Source organism: Actinia tenebrosa, unplaced genomic scaffold, assembly GCF_029948245.1.
Source record: "Actinia tenebrosa isolate PJP-AT-01 unplaced genomic scaffold, QUT_ActTen_1.0 PGA_scaffold16__25_contigs__length_10494907, whole genome shotgun sequence".
NCBI lineage: Eukaryota > Metazoa > Cnidaria > Anthozoa > Actiniaria > Actiniidae > Actinia > Actinia tenebrosa.
In genome coordinates, this window is record NW_028292576.1 from 7,777,191 (window position 1) to 7,801,446 (window position 24,256).

At 35.0% G+C, this 24,256-nt stretch overlaps 1 protein-coding gene across 3 annotated transcripts in view; it reads right to left on the bottom strand.

The window, feature by feature from the left end:
* Positions 1 to 481: 481 nt before the first annotated feature.
* Positions 482 to 24,256, bottom strand: part of LOC116302015 (neuronal acetylcholine receptor subunit alpha-7) — a 34,605-nt gene continuing 10,830 nt past the window's right edge. The window contains exons 1-7 of one of the 3 annotated variants that reach the window (XM_031711194.2): positions 20,336 to 20,434; positions 15,019 to 15,094; positions 6,849 to 6,994; positions 5,942 to 5,986; positions 5,372 to 5,481; positions 4,189 to 4,488; positions 482 to 3,496 (exon numbers count right to left, since the gene is read on the bottom strand). In XM_031711194.2, the coding sequence (XP_031567054.1) occupies positions 2,662 to 3,496; positions 4,189 to 4,488; positions 5,372 to 5,481; positions 5,942 to 5,986; positions 6,849 to 6,994; positions 15,019 to 15,091 (1,509 nt within the window). In that variant the 5' untranslated portion in view covers positions 15,092 to 15,094; positions 20,336 to 20,434 and the 3' untranslated portion in view covers positions 482 to 2,661. Of the gene's footprint in view, positions 3,497 to 4,188; positions 4,489 to 5,371; positions 5,482 to 5,941; positions 5,987 to 6,848; positions 6,995 to 12,408; positions 12,732 to 15,018; positions 15,095 to 20,335; positions 20,435 to 24,256 lie in introns of those variants that run through there. The other 2 variants (XM_031711193.1, XM_031711192.2) reach the window with 2 other exon arrangements.

Sequence of the window (24,256 nt, forward strand, 5' to 3'; positions counted from 1 at the left end):
AATGATAGTTAAAAATTTGACGAAATAAATATTAGAGAGTTTAAGATTCTCGTTTACGGCAAACGTGAAACGTCAGTTGACCATTAAAAAATTCTTTAAAACTAGTGAAAAGGAATCGCAAAAATCTCCAAGTAGTAGATCAACAAAAGAATACTTGTCTTTGTCAAGAAGGTTTGCAAAAGGTAAAGTGAAATGGAGGGAAACGATGAAAACGTGGTCAAGTTTTCTGTTTGCGGGAATGAAAAACGGGAATCTTAATCTGCCTATTATTAAACGGCTACAAACGCCAAACAATAGTAGTTGCTCTAAATATGACTGAGAAAATGTTTGCACATGCTCGGGAAAAATGGCGGGAAAAATTGGCGGAAAAATCGTGAATGCGTACTCGTTAGTGAACTGCCAGATCTCATCTTAACTTCTAGAAGCTTGGATCTAACTTGTAGGGTTTTTATTTTTTCCTATTGATTTAATTTACAGATAATGAAGGATGTAAAAAGTATACTTTATTAGGGGATGATTCATATTCTATTTATACCAGAGAGAATTATTCTACACTTTAATATATATTTTTTCAATTTTTTCGTTGGGAAAACTAGTTGTTGACAAGCTAAGCTTTATCAGTTGTTTTTGTTTCATTATGCGCAAGCATTTTTCCTGTCCAGAAAATAAATATCACTTAAGAAACTAAGGTCAATGAAATATGCAATCTAAAATGAAAGAAACGGTTGAAGTGCCTGGTTGAAGTTCAAACATTTTCCATGGATAGGTTGTCTCACGGTGACAAAATTTGTTTTCGTTTGATTGTTAAATAAATATAAATTCCCAACAATCCAATAAGGCCCCTTCCACACGTGTCCGCAAATTTTTGTGCCCGTATCCGGAAATTTTACGAAAACGGATACGTGTGAAAACGATTCGAATACGGTGCGTGTGGACGCGAACATTTTCGTATCCGCAAAAAATGATTTGCGGATACAAAAATTTCCGGATACGTGTGGACGGGGCCTAAAGCAAAATGAAAAAACCTATTGTTAAAATGGTTGGCACATTAACACCACAATGGTAATGTTTATAGACATTGTGTCCACCTTTGAAACTTACTTTGATTAGCGATATTACCGTAAATTGAATTTGTCAAAAATACTGTGCACTAGTTTACATTTTTTAGCTGTTTAGAGGTGTTCAATTAAATCGAGAGAAAATAGTTTGTGATAGAAAACCAGCGAGATTGCTTATAAAAGAGTTCTGTCCATACTATTGATGGCTTGCAATCATCTCCAAGACTGAGAGTCAAGACAAAGACATGGCGGCCATGATGGTGGTATTAACAAAGAAAGCTGATAAGAAACCTTTTCTTAAATACCGTCAACATGGCCACCATCACGTAACTTCCAAAGGAAGAGTTAGTTTTTCAGTCCACGGCACAGGATCATCGTCCGATATATATGTATATTGAAAACGCTATGATTCTGAGTTTGCGCTGTGATTGATATGATCCCACTAACCTGTGTCAGTGTGGACGCAAAACCGCGTGCTAGCGAATATCGAGAAGTGATATTCGACTATAGAGGCTTTGCACCAGCACGTGATGGCAGCCATTACAGTAGGCACAACATTAGAGCATTTCCCCCCCTGAAAAAGTGAATTCTTTTTCGTGTAAATCAAATTAGACCAGATTCAATCGTTCCTGCCTCCTGTCATGGCTGCAATCACGTGATGGTGCAAAGCCTCTATACGGGCTTCTGAAAAAAATATCAGTCTCTCTTCGAATCATCTCTGCAGTAGCAATTCATGAAGAATTTTAAAAGTAATTTGAATTGCTCAATCGTATATAAATATTGTATCAATGAATAGATCTGCGTCTTACAAATAACTTAGTAGTTGGGGTGTGCTGAACTCAAGGTAACCATGGTCGTCCATTTGTAAGCTATCTACTCATAAATACTTAATGTTAATAATCATCCTGGATATGCATCTGCTTGCCATTATTACATGTGTAGCAGTACTTATACGTACTTTCTATTTCAGTAAGCTTCACAGGTAGTGACCAAAGAGTATTGCAAATATAGTTCGCTGGAAGTTGAATGCCTTAGTTACATTCCTCTTTTGGTTTATGACCGTTGCTGTGTTTTTGCTCTCAACTGCCCTGTTTATTGTGTTATCTATCGTCAGAAATATTTCCATGGGACTTGTGCGGATAGTAGCTTTTATCTACAAAATCGTTTTGAATTATTTCCATGTGCTATGTGCTAGTTATGCGCATGTTCAAATGTCAAGGACGCTGGCAATAAAATCCACGTGACTGGATACATTGACGTCATCCAAGGTTCATTTGTAGGAGCTCAGGGCCACTTGGGATATTATTTTGTTAGCGCAGTCTTATGATTGGGTTACTCTTAAAACAAAGCTTATTTTTGTGACTTCGTCTTTGTAAAAAAACAAAAGTCATGTGTTTCAGGGATCGATCATAATCCTGAGTCCTACTTTTGAGTTTAACATCACACGCCGCTCAGATTGTAACAACGGAACGGTTTCTGATTGGTTAAAGCTTAGGTAACTTAACTCCATAAAAGGGCAACAGATTGTCCAAGATACTTTTGGGTCACCCATCCCACAGCAAAGCTGCAGTCTTCAATATTTTTTATCCACTTTTCTATCAAATTACATCGTTGCGTAACTTGGTCTCTGTAAGAATATCATGGCTGTTGATATGGAAACTGTTGCTAAAAATAGGAGCAGGAAGAGCCTGTCGATCACCTTGGCAACAGATTCCCATTCCTCTTGGATTCCTTCGCTTTTCTCTTTTTCTCTTGCTCTGTCCGCCAGAATATTTATGCCCTCGAGGAGTCGATCGTGTGTTGGATTTCCATTGCCTCGGTACTTCACGTTATTGTCATTGATCGAAGAAATGAAATCTCGTGAATTGAGAGACTTGTCTCCTGGTTTAGTTGTCATGACGATGACATCTTTGGGGTCGTTAACGTCACCATCGGGTGGTTTGCCATTGGAGTCGGGGTATATCGGGAGATAACCGTGTGTATAGTTATTGGGCATTGAAGATAGCTTCTTCTCAGATCTTTCTTTTGGTCGGGTAACCCTCAATATGGGTCCTAGGAAGTCTAGAAGAAGGACTTGGAGCCATCGGGGAACGTCAGATTGAGGCCCTGTGGATTCATAAATATTCAGTACAAAACAAGTGGCGATCAGCGCAAGCCCGATCTCTACCATCGAAGCCACAAAGAATTTCCCGATGAGTGGCGTCACGTCGGACGTCGTCGGAGTGTTCTCGGCAATCATTAACATAAATACAGTCATGGCAAGGAGTGTCGTGATGACAAGGGTGACTCGCTCTCCTGTGTTGGGTGGCAGGACAAAGGTCAGCAGGGCAAAGGCGGTGATGAGGAAACATGGTACAATAAGATTGTTGAAGTAGAAGAGAACCTTTCGACGGATATGTAGCGTGAATTCCAGGTTGGGGTATGGCTCTGGGCAGCAGCTATGGGCAAAATCATTAGGGTTAAACTATTACGTTCATTTAAGCAGTTTAAAACGCGTGCGTCTCTGTACAATGATATAAACAAGTTTAGAGCAGTAGAGCAGGATAAACGCAAGCTTGAAAAAGGCTATGCGTGGCTGAGTGTTTCTCCGTCTTACTTTATCTCGTAATCTAAAGCTCCAAGATAGTGTGTGTGTGTATGCACCTACTTCAAAAAACGTTGTCATCGCCAAAGACGATAGGCGATAGGTTATTCCGACATGGAAATGGTTTCGTTGAATACAAAGAACATCGAATCAGTCTCAGCACTAAGGTCCATACTAAGGTCCACTAAGGTCTTGACGAGAATAAGAAGCAGAAACACACGTCATTACAGCAATTCTTGGATCTTGGAATGACATATATCCTATAGCTTTTCTAGCCTATCGCCTATTAGCTATCGCCTTTGGCGATGACAACGTTTTTTGAATTAGGTGTATATCTTATTACAGAGACGAGTGCCTGCTTTTTTTAAACTAATAACCAGTATGGACTTCTTCGGTGTAAAATAATATTTACGATTTTGCGCAGGCTTGTCTTTGCCCTATGATAGGACACCTTTTTCCTCGCACTTCATTTCCGCGCACTTCATTTCCGTTGTCAAAAATACGAGCTCCATTTCTCCATAACGCGAATATTTCAAGATGTCATACCTGTATTTGATGATAATCCTTTTGACTGGAGCTTCTATCATCTCGAACTCTCCACTGGGCATGTACGCCTTGAGATCTACTCCATTACTCATGTTCCAAAGATCTACTCTCAGCCCATCGTACGTCCATGAACCAAACAAAAGGTCACATTTTTGATCGTCAAATGGGAAGAATTTGATATCAATGGCACATCTACTCCGCAGGATGGTTGGCGCATACCACGTGTTTGTTCCGTCGGCGTTCAGGATCACTTTGGTTTTGAATTTGTCCATAGAACCGCTGGTAATACCGCTGTCGGCGCTGCGGGCGCAATGTTATAAATTTATGTAAATAAACATGGTAAGGTCGCGATATGGGCAATGATACTAATTCGTACGTTGGTTGCGCTGCAATGCGTTCCCATTTCCGTCCACCTGTCATTCCTTACAAGATAAGATTTCTTGTTTAAGTTGAATTCATATTGTCTCTTCTCATGCGCAACCGTTAAACAAAGAAATGATACTCTAGGGAATGACACATGATCTGAAATGGGAAAACATTACACCACGACTAACATCCAAGGTCTATTGGTTGACCATTGTGTGGGACCAGATGTTAGTCGGTGTGGGAGAGTGTAGTATATTTTTGATTTTTTTGGTTTATTTCAATTTATGCTATCGTAGGTTTGTGTATTGTTTCTGTAAGTTTTGTGTTTACGCTCATTTGGTTGTAAAGTTAATGAAATAACATAAAAATAAAATGAAATGGATATCGTCATCTTGGTTGAATTTAACAAAAGACTTGTCGAATTGACCTCTTCGGCTTGGGTGTAATGTTGTCCCATTTCAGACCACGTGTCTTTCTCTTGAGAATGAGATTCTTTGTTGGAGTTGTATCCATATTCATGTGTCTTCTTATGTGCAACTGAGCGCAACCGTTCAACGAAGAAAGGACACCCTAGGGAGTGACACGTGGTCTGAAATGGGAAAACATTACGCCCGAGCCGAGGAGGTCTATTATTTTGTTATATCATCCAACATGGCCGCCACCTCTTTTGTTCTTTCACTTCCTTGGGTATGATTGAAAACCAGCAATAAATGCGAGGATAAAATTCTCCCCACCGATTCCTGGTGGTGCGTGTATTGTTGGTGTTATCCAGCTTTCCACAAACATTGATGGAATACATTTGATCATCAATACTTACTTGTTATAGAGTATAATGTCAGGTAGCCATACCAGCTTGGGATCCACGTTAATAGACTTGATGCCTCCGTAATGGGACGAATTCCAGCGCAGCAGATGATTGTTCCATGACTGACAAAAGAAAAAACTTTTCCTTAGGAATATATTTTTTTCAGTGAAGGTCTTTCAGCTTTGTAATGGACAGGGCTTAACCTAACCAGGAGTTGATGATGAGGATAATGGTGATCATGCTGGAGGTGATGATGATGAGGGTGATGATGATGATGTTGATAATGATGATGATGGTGTTGGTGTTGGTGGCAGTGATGAAGATACTCGAGATACTGCTTGGGGAGGATGATGGCCGATCGGAGGATGATGGCGATGTTGTTGATTATGATGATGATGATGGTGATGATATTGATGATGATGTTAATCCATGTTGATGGTGATCATGCTGGTGGTAATGATGATGATGATGATGATGGTGATGATATTGATGATGATGTTAATCCATGTTGATGGTGATCATGCTGGTTATAGTTTAAAGAGGTATACAGGAAAAACATTTCAAGATATTTTATTTACCAACCTGCCGGATCCACACGTTACTCACTAAAACTTGATTCTTCTCATCCTGTAAAACAAATTAAACCACGTTCATTAAAGTAACAAGGGAAACAGTATGCAACAAAACATCGTAACTGATAGTTAATAGGAATAATAATTTATAACTTAAAGGTCTTCATGTGTGGAAGTAATAGCTCACTTCCAAAATATGCTTCTCTACGCTTGTCATGCACAAAGTTTTCAATGCAATACTGCATGCATAATGCTAAGTGATTCGTGAAAGGAGAAAAGAATAAATTTAATTTCGCATGCAGCCTTGTACTAAAACCTTTGTGTGTGGCAAGCGAAGCATGTCTCGGAACTGGACGTTGACTATTGACGTCGTGTTTTGTTAATTCGTTTGAAGTATTATGAAGTACGGATTTGTGGCTTTCGAAGTGCACGCGGTCTTAAGTGTATCCAGTGTGTCAGCTATCTCTACATCAACAATTATTTGTAACAGTGACGTCCCTTTAATTTGCTTAGCAACGAGGCTTACATAGATGGGACCGTCACCGATTTAATTTACTAACAGTGGGCAGGCCATCCCAAGCTCATCGACTGCATGATTTTATTCTGCAATAGTACGTTTGCACAATGGCGTCATTGACCTCTACTACCAGACTCCCTTGCGCACTTCCTTTTGTTCAGTTAATTAGCACCAATTGTCTTACTATTCTCATGAGGGAATACAAATAAGAAAGAAAATTCGCGAAGCATCTTGGTAGTGGGAGTCAAATGACTTCATCATGCAAACGCCATATTAGAGTACAATAAACATAATGTAGGCTTTCTTCTCTCAACTAAAGCCCTTGCCAAACATGCAAGACTAATGCCAGACACGTATAGTTAAACTTAGCTTTGCATTTAATAATCCACTAGGACCTTACCAATTCCACTAGCTGTGTGTAGGCAATTCCGAATTTCACAACAATTGCAGATTCCTTTTCTTTTACTGGTCTCACTTCTTTGCTGTAGTTGGTAAAAAGATCGTTGACTAGTTGTAGTTCGTCGTCATCACTCTTTACCACTGCGTCTGAATGGAGAATAGATATGGAATCAAATACCGAGATAAAAATATGTTAATCATTCGTTTGCACGTGACGTCATAGCCGCCATCTTGGTTGCATTTAACAAAAGAATTGTCAATGAATTCTTTTGTTATATTATGCGCATTTGATCATATTCAAATGTTAAAATGCGCAATATAAGCAATAAATATTATAATTATTATTGTTATTATTGTTATTATTATTATTATTATTATTATTAGTAGTAGTAGTAGTAGTAGTAGTAGTAGTAGTAGTAGTAGTAGTAGTAGTAGTAGTAGTAGTAGTAGTAGTAGTAGTAGTAGTAGTAGTAGTAGTAGTAGTAGTAGTAGTAGTAGTAATGATTATTAGTAGATATATTTTTATTATAGTATATTTTATTATAGTTTTTCTTTTTCTCTTTTTATTATTATAAATAGATATATTTAGGATATGTGAAGAGATAATCTATACGTCGTATAATCGATAGAGATACAAAATACAATTTTTTTTCTTAGTGAGAAATTAATGTAGAAGTATTATTATTTTTACTGATTGTATCTTGAAGAATTATTATTGTCAATTTAAAAAAACAATAAAAGTTATTATTATTATTATTTAAAAAAAAATTATGATTATGATTATGATTATTATGATTATTATGATTATTATGATTATTATGATTATTATGATTATTATGATTATTATGATGATTATGATGATTATGATGATTATGATGATTATGATGATTATGATTATTATGATTATTATGATTATTATGATTATTATGATTATTATGATTATTACGATTATTATGATTATTATGATTATTATGATTATTATGATTATTATGATTATTATGATTATTATGATTATTATTATTATCGTCATCCAACATGGCCGCCGTGTCTTATGCTATTTATTCCCTTGGGGATGATTGGAAACCAGCAATAGAAGTGGTGCATCTTTAGAGGGATTTAATTTTGCATGTCAATAACATGATCTCAATTCACAGGAAGAAATGGAGAGAACTGAGTATGAGGGCTTCCATAATTTATGGGCTGGAGTGGGGGGAAGGGGAAAGCTAGGGAAGTGCTGCAAAAGTCTTAAATTTATTATAAAATAACTGTCATAATTCTCGTGCTCTGATTGGTTGTGAATCACATGCATTATGAGACAACTATCTATTTCGTCATTCTTGACCAAAATAAAGGCTTCTCTAACGCGTATTCTATAAAAGAAATAACTTGAAAAGAAAGAAAAACTTGCTTGCGAAGGCTTTAATTTACCCATTGATAATTTTTGACTTTAAGGAATGTATTTGATCATTAAAGTAATGTATTTGATCATTAAAGTAATGTATTTGATCAATAAAGTAATGTATTTGACAAATAAAGTTCCGCAGTAGAAATAATTGAAAAACTATATGCTTTTTTTTTTACGACGAATAGCACTTGAAGCCAGTTTGTTTGAGTTTACCTCGGCCATGTTTTAGTAGCCCAAGTTTAACTATCAAATTTCATTGACATGATAGCCTAATATGAAACAGCCTATAGGCTAATCACAGTCAGGGCACGACTAAGTGAAAAATCGAATTGGAGTTTGGTGTGTTTTGATCAAAAATGCTGTTTAGTATGCGGGCGAGTATGCGTGTGATGTGTATGCATATATACAGGTGGACTTATATGAGGCTATAGAGTTTTGAGTCTAAAAATACTGAAAGAAAAATTAAAAAAATTCCCCAAAAGCGTCTAGTTTATTCGATTCTATACTATTCCAAAGTTATGAAATTAAATTTTCATAGGCGCATGCCAAGAATAAAGCTAAATCTTTATGACATCGGGTTTTCTAGAATCCTAAATTTTCAAAGAGCGCCTTCTAAGTGGTTCCTATTCAATTCAAGTGTTTCTTCAAGGCGTAAATTTGATATATTTTTAAAAATTGTTAAAACCTTTTTGCGCCCACGAATGGCGAGTGAGTTTTCGTGTAAATAGAGAAATACGTTATTAAAAATTCATATAGGTTTGGAATTTCTGTTACACGTTCTTACCAGATAGAAAGCTCTTGATTCTCTGTGTGCCCACTGACCGCCAATTTTGTGTTATAAGATAAATCGAATTGAAATTTTTATCTGAAGAAAAGCTAGTTAATCTAATAAAATAGTGATTTGGAAAGGCATCGTTTTGGGAAAATAAGATGGAGTGTGATGAAATTATCGAAGCAAAAAATTAGTAAAAACCTTACTTCTAACTTAAATGTGCATCACAACACTATGTATGTACTATGCTTTTAAACACCATTAAGCGGAAACGATCTTGCTGATTAAGGTTTCAGTTGCGAAGCCGAAACGTCCCTATGTATAAAGATTTTAAGTCAGAGACAACTTTTATTTATTTTAACATTATGTGTAACTGCACTTTTCCCGCCTACAAAAAACGTCTAATAAGTCAGTAATGTTCTTATTGTTTTTACCTGCCTTGATATAATTTTAAATTCTTGGATTGCCTTGTTTTCAGTTTTTGCCAGTAGTCTGTATGCGCACGCAGTCATTGGTAAAAGCGGTCTATTTCGCAGTAAGCATCAATCAAAGGTGTGCTATCCATTACCAGAAATTATAACGCTTGTCGTTACAGAAATATAATTGCTACATTTAGCTTAAATTACTAATATTAATTTAGCGTGGCGTTGAAATATCGAACCAAGTTATTAGGAGCGTAAATTTACTAAACAATTTTGAATTTACACAGGAATGGCGATGAATGTTGGTGAGGGAATGGTCGCGCAATGGGATCGGAATGTGAACATTTTCTCGAACACCCCATCTAAAAACCACAAATGTATCAGAAAAATAGGTCAAGGACAACTTTAAGATGGTTCTCAATACGAAAACCCCAAATTGTACCCACATGTGGCTTCAAGAAATATCTGTGAGAAGAGTTTCTAATCGTAGCATGTAGGGTTCATCGCGATAGCGGGTTTTCGGGGATTTTAATCATCCAAAACCTCAATCTTCTCCAAATGAAACTTATCTCTCACACACATTAAGCGGTTAGAGCATGTATATAAAAAGGCTATTTGAACAATTAGCTTATTTTTCAATTTAAACGGTTTTTGAAGCTTATCTTTTTACTCAAAACCAGCTAGAATAGTAAAGTACTTATTCACCCACTGTATCATCAAAAATGCTGATGATTCAAAAATCGATAACTTCGTAAATTAAAACCAAACCACGAAAGATAAAAATAGAAATTCACAGACAACTCGCTTTGCAAGCTTTAACTGTGATCTAAGCTGTTTTTGTCTATATACCGGCAAAATGTGTGCTATTTTTTAACTTTATTATGTAGTAAAAGCGTTAGGAAATTCTCAAGCCTATGATGTTTGTGAGAACAGTTCATATTAACTTCGATAGCTTCATAGCGGTACAAACCACAATCTAAACATAGCAGGTTTTTCTCATTTTGTTTATATTCTGTCTCATCAATATTGTCCCCTTGTTGTATATTATCGATATTACTGTCTTTTTTTCTATATTCACGTGCTGTCAGAGACCAAAGCATACATTAAAGAGTAAAAACATCAACACAAAAAGAAATATGAAATGAATAGAGAGGAAAACTTCTTGCAATTTTTGTGGCCTTTTTTATGAATTTGGATTTGACAAGGGAAAAATATCAGACATAAACTTTTTATGGGAATTAGAATTAAAACAAAACTAGAAAATGTTTACGTTTTTCTTTCTCTCGCGGATTTAAAATTCTGTATTACTCCTTGTCCATTTTACTTCAGGGAAAAAAGTAGTTCTGTACTAGTGTTTTTTTTCCAAGTTCAAGTTCATATTTATTGCCAAGAAAAGTGATAAATAAATTAGAAGAATGACTCAAAAGCCTGCAAAAGTAACACGTTTTATCAAAGCATACCATGAGCTGATAACGTTCATGGTAAAAATCCAATTGGAATTACAGTGGATGAATAGCTACTCTGTAGAAATGCCACTGTTAAATCCCATTTATTTATTTAAAAAAAAAAATCCTACCGCACGAACTAGTAGGTCCCAAATAGATCATGAAAAAAACCTATCTGGACATGATATACAATGCATAGTCAATTGTCGAAATAATTGTTGTAATAAAAGAAGAAAACTAATTATTTGCTCACCACTTTATGGGAATTTGATATTACAGATTTTTTGTTTTGTTTTGAGATTAGAATATTTCATTCAGAATGGATCCAAAGAGACTGAGATGGGATTGGGAAAATGTGTTATTTAAATATGGAATGTTCCTCGTGATTTAGAGAAGAACTTATTATAACATTTTAGGCATATTAAGCCAAAACTTTATAGCTGAGTACTTTTTTGAACCAAACACTTATGGCTTGGTTCTATTTCTCTTTTGTATCAAAGCTATATGCGTTTTTCGAGTTACTTGTCTAGCCGATCAAAGTGCTACTACTGAAGAGTCTTTACGGATGGCTAGCTACAAGAATGTTTAAGTTAACTGCCGATTTTAGAAGCGAGCACTCTTCACTCTTCAACTGGTTTGACTATAAAGCACTTGAAGCAAGCGAACTTTTGCTACAGAAAGGCAAGAAGTGAAGCTTTTGAATGCTAAAAAGCCATAGGGAATCTATAAACAGCTGCCTTTACTCAGTATTTTTTTTACTTCAGCTCTTTTCTTGTACTTTTATTTTGTGTTTTCCAATTCATCCTGTTGAAAAACGCCATTTTTATTAACTTGTACCAAAAATGTACCAATTTCCGAAATGCTAATTTTTTTAGTTTGTTCTTCTTTTTTATTACATATACTTTTTTATTCTTATTTTGTGTTTTCTTTAAAATTCGTTTATTTGTCATGAGAATTTTGAGCAAAAAGCGAACATTGATAATCAAAACCCGGTCTCTAAGGAAATTTTGCGTAAAGTCTTTCGATTACCTGGGCCAACACAAGGAAATACCGACGTCTCTTCGTTATCTCAAAGCATAGCCATTGAATGTGTTTTGGTTAGAGATAGAATGATTATAGAAAACACCGAGTCAAAATAAGATTTTTTTTAAAATTCAAAGGCGGCAATTATTATTAACGGTTTCTGACTTTCCCTTGAGAATTTCGATGTTTTAAGATGCTTTTTCGCTTTAACGACTTGGTATCCTTGTTCAAAAATTAATTGTCTACAAGGAGATTTATCATCTCATCTTCTCATTCACTAAGCATACTGTGATAGAAAATCTTAACGATGTTTAACCGCTTTGATGTGCTTAGCGTTGCAGATCAAATATATTAAAACATTGCATTACAATACTTAATAAATACAATCATCATATGTCCTGTCCTAGACCGGCGGCATTCCGCTATAGACATGAAAACATTTGGTATCAGAGTCGAACTATTCAAGTATTATATGAGTTAAAATCCTTGCATACCAGATTCTGAGTTAGATATTTTCTCCTCCTGGCGGGGCGGCTGTGTAGTTACTTCAAGATCTTCTGCTTTGCTTGAAGGATTACTTTGTGTTGTAGGTACGCTGCCATCTTTGAGCGCTCCGATTGGAATCAGTCCCAATAAACAAACAAACAAAACCAAAAGACCTTGGAATCTAGGCATTCTTGTTGTAGCCATTCTTAAGCTGTTTTCCCTTCATTCGCTATTCAAACTATGTGAAATTCAGCAAGGAATTTTGTGTTTTTCCGTCCCTTCGTACTATGTTTGCCAATGTCAAAACACCTGTGTCAGTCTTGGGCTTTCTCGCTCGTTGATTGGTTAAGAGTTTATTGGATCGATTGAAAGCCAAGCCTAAGCAGTGGGCCGTCTTTATTGTACGATTTAATGAGTCTACTCATAATATCAAGCTTCAGTAGACGTATTTTTTTCTTTAGGATGAACATTATTCGTGTGCAAATAGATGAACAAAAAGAAGAGTGGGGTTCAAAGAAAACAACCTGGAAAAGCTACAGTTGGGTTTAAAAATTAATTACATGAATTCTTCCGGCAATGGATTCTCCTCGCTTTAAAACTCATGTCTTTGGTGTTAAGTAGATTTGAATTTAAGGTTTGTAGTTGTATTCCTATCTTATTGTTATCACTTACAGACGACGTGATTGGATGTCCAAATTTTACAAGACGAAGGAAGGAGAAAAAAGAGTGTGATCTTATTAAATATTCCTGTGTTCAAATTTGTTTGCTGGTAATTGTTAAACCACTTGATACTTAACCTTAATTGAGGTACATTTGTAATAAAAGCTTTTCGTTCGCAGCTAAATAGGATATGTAAATGAATGAACGAGTGAAATGTCTATATTTACTCCGGCTATCGCACGCGCGATTAAGATTTTCTTCGGACGACCGAATGAGTTTTAACGTAGGAAAATAAAGCATTTTTTGTGCAGGAAAAATATAATTCATGCATCTAGTAACTTTTCAATTTTTGCCGTGTACTGCAATAATATTTTTTTGAGAAAGGTATAGGACGATAAATTGAAGTTGCGTATTTCATCCAACAAGGGAAAAAGAAATTTCCTTCATTTCGTGTTTCTTAGGATATGAAAATGCTCTAATAGTGATCGCGATGTGCGCTAAGAATTCAAAAAACATCAGGAAGGAAGGATGGGGAAAGGTGTCTTATTCTTCCCCTTCCTCACAAGCAATTAAAGAACGTCTTAGCCTCTCCATTTGAAAAAAAAATGCGTTTCTTTTTTTTACTATTTGAGGTATAGAGGGTCGATCCCAGAATTATTGACCATCTCCAAATATAGGATAATATATGTAGCACGTGACTACCCATAAAAATCGCGACAAGCAGATAACAACCATCCTTAGCATCAGTAAAGCGTATCACGTCGTAAGACCAAACAGAAAGAATTGTCTAGAAGTGTTTCTTGGCTGTTACTGGCTTCGAACCCTGATCGTCGTGTAAATGTTATTTTTATATATTCGGTTATGTGTTTCGGTCTGGTCTTCTTGGGATTGACTGTAATGTATATATATATGACACCCATATGCAAAAACTCAAAACTTTTTACATACACATTTATTTCAAAACCAAAAAAAACAAAAACAAAAAAAACAACAAACAACGCTTTCGATCGGAGTCGTAAATCTGATACCAAGTAGCACGCTGCAAATTGTAATTTCTTCAAAGCCGAACAACGTAGTTTCCTTTTGTATTGCAATATGAAGCATGACCTTTGAGTTATAAATGTAATTTTTTTTCGTATTTTTGCCAGGAAACATGTATAAAAACACAGAAATTCCTTTGATTAGTATAGCTAATATAACTTTATAGCATATTAACTATGGTCTCAGATCTCCCATTACAGAGTCTCGGTCCGACAACTTAAAAAAAGGGTATTTTTGTACAGTCACAAACAAAAATGTTGACTCCTTTTTCTGAAAATAAATACTCAGTGTGACCAAAATAAACAGCCCTCTATTAAGCATTGTGTTTAATCAATCTCTTGAAGTTTCACGCGCTTTTGTGATTCCATCTATTTGTTTATTGTTTATTTGTTTGTTTGTTTGTTTTATCATCTATGATTTTAATTATAATTAGCATTCATTTGCAGTATCGTTGCAATCTTTTTGATAATCCAGCATAAGACCTAGATTAGATAATTAATTAAAGTTCACTGATTTTAAATGTTAAAAATTGACAAAACACATGTATGATATCACGGTAGTATTCTTGGGCCCAGTTGTTCAATAATCCTGGGTTAATTCTTAATAAGACCTATAGAGTAAATCCTGGATTAGCGCTAATCTAGCTTTGAACAACCCGGCCTTGGAGTGCATGTTATGTAATAGCCGCCATCTTGGTTGACGATGACAAATCTTTTTTCCATAGCTTCTCTTCTTAGTAGACCAACCAACATGGCGGCTGTCTTCTTGTTTTTATATATATATATATTTCTGAAGGGATTTTGATTCATGTAGTTGCACTCCAAGAATATGGATTATAAGCTGTATTCTCTTGTTCATTGTAAAAGAAAAAGCTTATCCCAGACACAATACATGGATCAACTACGTCTTGTACAAACCTGAGGTCTGGATAAAAACGCACAACAAGAGTACCAGAAGATGGATCCCCTTAAAATTTGGATGGACTGCCATCACCTGCAAATAAAATACATAACATTTAATACTCAGACCAATACTCACTTCCTCGATCATTTCAAAGGAAGTCTGGTTTAATTATTTTAACAGTGGACCAAATACCAGTGATTAGTCACTACCAAACAAGTACTTAGAAATCAAGATAATCCGAGTTTTGATTCAACAATTGCTTGCATGATCGCCTTTGTTCGTTACGACAAAAAAGCGACCCGCAGTTTATTTTTAATTAATTTTTTTTCTTACCAAGATGACTGAATATAATAGGTCAAAGTCGTATTTATTTGCTCGCAATAATGATGACCTTAAAGATTACGAGCTTCAGATTCGTGCAGGATTGTTTGTTGGTAACGAAACTCTTTGAAATGTATTTATAGTGAATTTGTGAAAAAATGCGAATACAGACGACAGACATGCCTCTACAGATACAAGAAAAAATTGCCATACATAAGTAGGCAAAAAATTGCATGAAAAGATGGCAAAACGTCTGAATTCAAATTTTTTTTAGTAATAAAAAATATAAATAAACAAGGAGCAAGAACGATGATCAAGGAGAGATTGCAACATTGCGGTATTGTTTGGAAAAAATTTCTGAACAAGATGCCGGGAATTATTTCAGAAAGGTTACCAAATGTTGGCATAGGTGGCGATAATTGTTTTCTAAAAAGAGAGGCTTATTATTTTTTATAATTACGAATAAGTAGTAAGATTGGAATGAATTTTCTATCAACCATCAAATAACTACAATCTTCCTATTCACCCAACATTTTGCCATTTAAAGCGGAACTTATTTTTTTATTAAACCTTAAAAAATTCACTTTATTTCTTGCTGAGAATTAAACTGGATACTTTCCAGCAGACAAAAAGATCTAAATAATTAATTTCTATGGAAAATATAAATTTTTGTCAGTATTTCTTCTTAGCTTTTTTCATCATGCATCAGTTAAATCCATTCAAAATTGTCATACTATTTGTTAAAATTAATAAATTAAAAGTAAAAAACTCTAAAGAATTTCAAACCAAACGTTTAGTCAGGATTAGACCTAATGATGACCATACAGTCGAAAAAGTTTTATTAGTGTCCATTCATAATAAGTCCTGATCAAAACTAGTCGGAAAACGTTTGGTTTTATTCTAAAATCTCCATTCCTAAGCCATAAATATGCCTACTGATGTTAGGCCTGCATTGGAGACGTTGCTTCTGGTCTAAGGTTACGATTTGGGCACTGATCAAAACCAATCACAAACACATGCAATTAGTAGGTTATGTTTAAGCTTAATTCATTTATGTTTGTTTGCAAACGTTGAAGGCAATTCAGTTATAAAACTACTAGTCAAACTTTGCAGACAAAGTAGATGTTGTGCAGGTTTTCAGTCATTTCCAACAGAATAAAACAACAAAAGACGTAGCGGCCATGTTGGTTGGATAAACAAGAGACTAACGACAAGTCTTGTGACCGGCGTTCAACCAAGATGGCGGCTATGAAAATCCCGTAATTGGGGGACAATCAATCAAGGTGTTTCACAGTATGGCATTTCATAAAACCTAAAAGGCACGTATCCTTGAAAACTTTGCATATTTGACAATATCACGGAAAACCTTGACGTCCACCAATACCTAATTCGTAGTATTTTCATAACGACCCAACGAATATTACTAAAGTCGGTGTAATTGTTGTTTTCTTTTTCAAGAAATTGCTTAGAAGCTAAGACAAAAATTATGTGTAATTTTTTTAACTATCACAGACGCCGTATGTTTTCAATCTTGTGATATTAAGAAATAATGTAATAATTCTCGTGGTTGGACTTCTGTGTTGACCTATCTTCATTATTCACGCTCATGCGCAGTGTTAAATATGCACCCACACGATCCGAATGCATTGCGCACAATGCACCCTCGGTCAATATGTCAGTGTCATCGTCTTTATCATTACACATTTAGGGTCGATATCAGTATGATAAAGCCGTGAATAAAACCATATCAGTGAAGTGATACGATATCACTTCACGGTTAACTGGAAACTGAAACTCGTTGAACTTTGTTTGCGATATGATATGGAAACTCGTGAATATAAACGATATCAAGCCCTTAACATGTGATTATATATATATATATATATATATTCCTTTTTCGTCAAAAGGAATATTTTCTATCCCTGGAAAACATGGGTTTTTCCTCCCCACGACGTGAGTTTGGCTGTCGTATTTTCCTTCCCTATTTACAGCAATGGCAGTATAGTTCCGTGAACTAAGGTATTGGGTTAGTTACGAAGGATTTTATAGCCCTGTTAATAATGGATCTCATGATAGGCAAGTCTACTGCCAAGTCTTAAATCTACCATTAGTGTTGCTAAAGAGAGAGCGACAATGTTAAAATACATCGTGGTTATGGCTTGCATGTCGTGGGGGATGTAATGGTGATTTTAACATTCATTCAATTACAATTTCCTGCTGTTTTTAACCAACCAAGGGGGCCGAACCGAAGAAATTGTTTATTTCTTTTGTCCATCTTTCTTTTCTAGTTTGCTGTCATGCTGGTAAATCAAGAAATAAAAATATTATCCTAATTCATATGAGGTTTAGCTTCACTTTTCTAGTGAGATTGCAAAATGTGTTCATTTTGCTTTTGGTCTAGTGACATGGATCAGTATTGTCAGGCAGAAATCTAGGGGACCCGTAGCAGGCATTGGGATCGACAGTCTTTTGAATGCTATACGGATGATCATTGTTTTAGTCACGTGATGGCAATGCAATACGTCATGTGCCATGAATTCCTTTTTTGACTTCTAGGTATAATTGTAGTCTTGGTACGACCTATGTCCTATGGCAATCATGTTGAAGAAATAGAAAACGCGCGCGCGTGCTGTGTGCTGTCACAAAGCACGCGGGGGTTGGCAGAACACGAGAGAAGTGTTAGGAGAAGTACGACGCGTAGCGGAGTGCTTCTGGACACTTCTCTCGTGTTCTGCCAATCCCCAAGTGCTTTATGACTGCACACAGTACAGCAAGCAAGTTTTTTATTTCTTTTCTAAGATACAAATTACAATAATAAATAGGAATGAAGCAACAGAAAGTGCGCGCGCGTGCAATGTGCTCTCATAAAGCACGCGCTCCAAACCAATGTCAACGCGACATTCATAACAGTTATTTCATAATATGTATATTTTAACTATTTTCTCAATGTATTCTTTTTCTTTTTACTACAATAATTCTTGGTTTATATTTTCTTATTGCTACTTATATAAAAAAGTCAACATTTAGAAACATACTATTAGTTCAAATTAACTTCTCAAATTCTGTTATAATAATAATAATAAGTATGAGAATAATAAGAATAATGTTGATAATGATAATTATAATAATAATAATAACAATATTGATAATAATAATAATAATAATAATATCTATTTAAATGTATTGCAGTTTGTTTAAATTCCTTTTAGACTTTATGGGTTACACTGTGCGCCCTATACAGGTCATGGATTTTTTTGCATCTATACGTTTTAGTACTGCACATAACAATTAAACACACTTGATAATGAGGTCAGCATGACCACGAAACGTCGTAAATTACTGTCTGTATCGTTTATAATTTTATTATTATTAATAATAATAATACAATAATAATAGCATAATGATAATAATAGTATAATAATAATAATACTTTATTCAAATTGAAATACATGAAAATACACGAGTGAAATTAGAAAAGGTGGACCTTGAGGTTAATCCTATATACAAGTCCCCTGATATTAAAACTACTTAAGAAACTATGTAAATAAGATGAATAACTATATAAGGAAGACAAACTGTATGGATGAGATGAATAATCTAAAATATATGTTCACTGAGGGTCGATGTCAAGCCATTCCCAGGTTGAGGTAAAAGCGACTGAGTTAAGGATGTTGGTTGGTGACTGAAGCTACGGACACACGGTGTAACATTACGCGCAATGTTGCATGCAATTGATATTGTGAGCCATGATACACGACGCAATTTGTTGCACGCAACGTTGCTGAAGTAAAAAACTATCCAACTTCAGCAACATTGCCTGCAATGTTGCGCGCAATGTTGCGCGCAATGTTGCACCGTGTGTCCGTTCCTTAACAGTAAAACGTTGTACATGTATTACGTTGACTTTTCTTCACGGGCCAAGTAAAATCACTCTAGGAGATGAAATAGACACCATTTTTGCCTCGGAATGGCTAATCCCGGCCTAAAACTAACATTTAAAGAATCCTTTCCAAGACAGACAGACAGACAAACAAATGCCAAGTAATCGGCCAGATAGAAAGACAGACAGACAGACAGACAGACAGACAGACAGACAGACAGACAGACAGACAGACAGGCATTTTGTTTTTCTCATTGATTAAGATGTAAAAGAGAAAATTTAAACATAAAACGAATGCAACGTTATGCGAAGATCAATGTTTTAAGCTAACACTAACGCAATCATTGATAATCATAATATTAGTAACATAAATTTAAAGTATAGCCAGCTTCTAAATTAAGCACAAAAATTATATTCAGCTGGATGACAAACTTATTCGATAGGCCTTTTCTGAGATAGGGAACATGGTGCATTGTGGTCTAGTTTCGGTACAAACAACATCATATAAGGCAAGATAAACAAAAGATGTTTGTACCGAAGCTAGACCACAATGCACCATGTTCGCTATCTCAGAAAAGGTCTATAGTGTTGTCATGAATAATAGCATAAAGCGGGCATAAAGCACTGGGGAGTTATTGAGTTATTGTGACAAGGTTTTTTCACCTGTTCACTCTCACTGCATAGCAACGTCTAACTTCGAAGACATTTCTAACATACAACTAGAAATTTCAACATTTAAAGGAGAAATTTAATGTTTTTATTGAGAAGTTGTTAGAGGATTTCATGGTTTTCAATATACTTTTCGAGGGTTTCGGGCGCTTCATTGCAACTTGTTCGTGTTCGGGAAATAAATGAGATTTTTTTCTAATAAAATCGCAGCAGAAATGTAAAATATACGTCTGAGTATATCATCGGTGAATAATATATTTCCCCCTTAACTTCACCTTAATAACGTGCATTCAAAACGTCTTAAGTTAGTCCTTGAAATTTGAAAACGTAAGAAAATCGTCGAGGCTTTCGATTGTTTTGTGGCTTTGAATTAATTTCTCCTATTCCTAAAAAACCTAAAAATCCTAAACTAGTCTTATTCAAGGGAATAATAGCTGATTAAGTCTTCGAATATGACTTACCAACTTTAAATCGTAAATTCCGTTTCTTCTTGCCTTCGTTTCTTAACTTTAAGAAGAGTTGTTTGTCAGTCAAAGGTGTGAGTTTCTAGTTTACCAGGAGTTGATGAATCGAAATTCCCATCCCACGTTCAATCGCTTTCAGCTCTTCGTTAACCCTCCAAAAACAACACAGCATGTTTCCCGCCCTAAGAGACTAATTGACGTAATATATATCTTGGCTTCTGATTGGTTATTAATATTGATTATATAGTGTCTAATATATCTATATTTATGAGGAGGTGTCATTTTTGCATTTTTCACTGTAGTTTGAAAACCTTATAGTTTCTTTAAGCATTGATGATATTAATCTTGCAGATGTTCCTCTAAATATCTTAACTATATGTACATTTTTAAATTGAATTTTGACGATTTTTTCCTTCATTATAGACTTACAGATTTCTCCTTTTGCTGTCTCAAGTTTCCTACCTACCCGTACCATGCAGGCGTGGACGGATTAAACGTAGAACTTTGAATACGCCGATACAAAGTGAGCCGGCCGCTCTATATCTCGTTAACACTGGGAAGTCTACTCGTGGTGCGAGTATATTGGAAGTGTCGTTATCCTAAAGCTAATTGAAGGTCCTTGCTCTTTATTCTATTATCTTACGAAGAACTGTAGAAGATTTTCCTTCGACGTAAATATCGTAAGGTGAGTGTAGAGGAGCTGATGTAAAAATAAGCGTGATTGCAAAGCTTTGTACTTTTAACACCTTTTTCGTTACCGCGACCTGCTTGTTATTTTTAAAACACTTACACCGGGCTAAACATTTTGCCAATTAACTTTGCTTCGCCTAGGTTGATGGATACCAGTAATAATTAGTTTTGAGTGTAATGATATGAATCCGTCTTTAGAAAAATAATTGTTGAAGTTGATGACGTTTCTAATGATGACTCGCGACCTATAATGATGTTTCTGATGTTTCTGTTGGTGGTGGTGACAAAGACCGGCTCTAATTTCGATGCAAATAAAATATGTAGTTAAATATAGCTTTTACCTGGGAGATAATACTACTTTTTCGACTTCTTCCAATTCATAGCTGATTAATTTTATTACGATTAGAAAAAAAATAGGATTTTCACCCATCACTGTATTTTTTTCAAACCAAAACTCTAATGCCGAAATAATCTAATGAGTTTGAAATTCGGGAAAAAAAGTGCAAAAAAATTGAATCCTCATAAAAAAAGTAGCTTTTAAGTCGACTTTCCTAAATTAATTTTTTGGATCATGTGTCCCTACAGCAGGGAAAAAGGAATGGCGTCCTGCAGACATAGCCTCAAACTTTTTATTTTCAATTATCACGACACAACTACAACTATTGCATTTAAAACTCCCTTTTTAAGAAATTCGTCGCGAACATAAAAGCTTATTTAATGGCAATAATCGTTATCCGGCCTGCACTGAATACGTAAGCCGGATAACTTAAAAGGTAATGGTGTAAAATCTTTCTCTAGCCGATTTAGAGCAAATCATGTGACAACTTGAATCGTGAGCTCTAAAATTAGTTTGGGATCAATGTTTTGTGGTTCATGATAAAACGGTTATCTCCAAATATATTAGGTGCACGTGACAAAAATAGAGAAGTGTGTATCTTTTAAATTATTTGTTTCATTCGCAACGAATGTTATATTACTACCAACTTAAAGAAAAAAGAAAACATGAAAATCAGTTTCAAATTAAACAGTAGAAAGGTTACCTTTTGCCTGAGAAAGTACACAAAAGTTTCTGATAAATGCAGCGCCTAGGTTTATAATGTTAAGGCACTTGAGTTTTCGGAACAATGCATCGCAGGTGTGCTATGGAATGATCAGTTAGACATCAGTTAGATTAGTGATTAGATAGACATAGTAATACTGCGAAAAAAGGTATAGAAAAGCAACAAAGACAAAGTGTGAAAACTATAATAAACTCGGTGAACATATACAGGGAAGCTTACTTCAGTTATACCTGCCTGGCATGAAACCAGGAAATAAATGTACCGGTGAGGAAATAAGAAAAAAAGAAAGAATATATATAGGCGAAGAACTATAAATTTTAAAATTTCATCTTTGTATTGAATTTACGTTAACTTTACAATTTTTTAAATGTCATCTCATAGAAGATAATCGTCTTTCCCGAGTTTCTTCCAATGAGATAAGAATGAGGAGCTATTTACATTTATTTGCAATGAAAGTTACCAGATGTAGCTCTGATTTGATATGCGTAGTACATAAAAAGCAGAAAAAAATAAATAAATAAATAAATAAATAAATAAATAAAATAAATAAATAAAATAACAATAATAACAATAATGATAATAATAATGGCTTTCACTGTAAAGCTATTGACTTGGTTATTGGGAAACAAAAAACGAAGCCATAATAATCAAGGCTCCTTTAACTTCTTACCTTGGTTATTGGGCAACGAAAAAAGAAGCCATAATAACCAAGGTTCTTTTCTATTCTTACCTTGGTTATTGAGGAAAGAAAAATGAAGCCGTAATAATAACCAGATTTTGTTGCAAAGATCAGGAGACGGGACAGACTTCAGTTGATTTGCTGGAGTGAGGTTACCTTAACCGTAGCTCTACTTAAATGTGCGTGGCACATACAAAAAGCAAAAAGCAGTCAGTCCCTTTAAATAAATAAAAAATGCGCGTATCTAATTTTTCTAGTGTGGGAAAATATTCTTGCAAGAAACACAAAGACTTCTGTTGCAAAGACATTAACTCATGGTACATATATGCATTGTTATGATAGATGGACAAGGATATAGTTTTTTTTTTTTGTCTTTTGTTTTCTTAAAACCACTAGTGACATTCTTATATCTAACAATACACTTAGCTATATATTATATATGAAGATAATCATGGCCTCTAGCATTTGCTGCCACTTAATCAAACCTGCTTTATCAAATAAAGTATGTATGTATGTATGTTATTCTATGCAGTTAGCGTAATGGTACAAGTTCGTGGCTATAAATAACCTTGGATCTCTCATTAGGATTTTGGGCTACCTTTTTTGAAAGCTTACATGGCTGGGATAAAATCGATCTTTCCAGCCTTAAGCAGATTAACTGATTAACTAAACCTATAGTAGTACATTCTTAATGTAATGAATGGGGTACTTTGTTCAGTCAAATTAAACATATTCTTATATTGGTACTATAGTGTAACTTGCCGTAAGCTATTAATAAAGAACCGATGGTTTTAAAACATCATCATCGACACTATGGCTAAAATTTAGTCCTAGTTGGAAAAATTGAAAATTTTGGGTCGGTTGCTTTTAAGTGCAGTTTTAGCAGTAACCCCGCTAGTGGCCAAATGGATTTGAAAATCAGGTTTCTTGGAAGTAATTTCCGTTTATCGGATTCAATTCTTTTAAAAGGCAATTAGTGAAAATGTAGTGGCACATTCTTGTAATAGTCGTGTTGCAGAGGAAAAGAACCAAAGGTACCCATAGCTCAATGAAATATACATGGGTTTATTAATTACTGGTTGGTTTTTGCCGGTAATGGTTATAATATATCCCAAGTTCGCAAGAAAGATATACCGTAAATGGATGAATGAATAAATAAACGAAAGTATAAATGGAAGGATGGATTAATGGGTAACAAAGTTCCAAAAATATTTTTTGGTAATAGTATTTTTCATAAAATCTTTATAGTGCATACCATGCATATATGCGCGGAAAAAATATTAAACAAAATCGCGCAAAGAAAATTAGTGCAAAGTTTTGTAGTTCTACGGTCTAATGAAGTGTGACTTACTTTGTGCAAATTTGTCCAATTTTTACCGAAGTTTTTTTGAGATAAGGTATATATTTATTACGCAAACAAGTAGAATGAAGCCTGATTTTGAATAAAGAATTTCAATGCTAGACCTGAAGAGGATTAAATCATGAAAA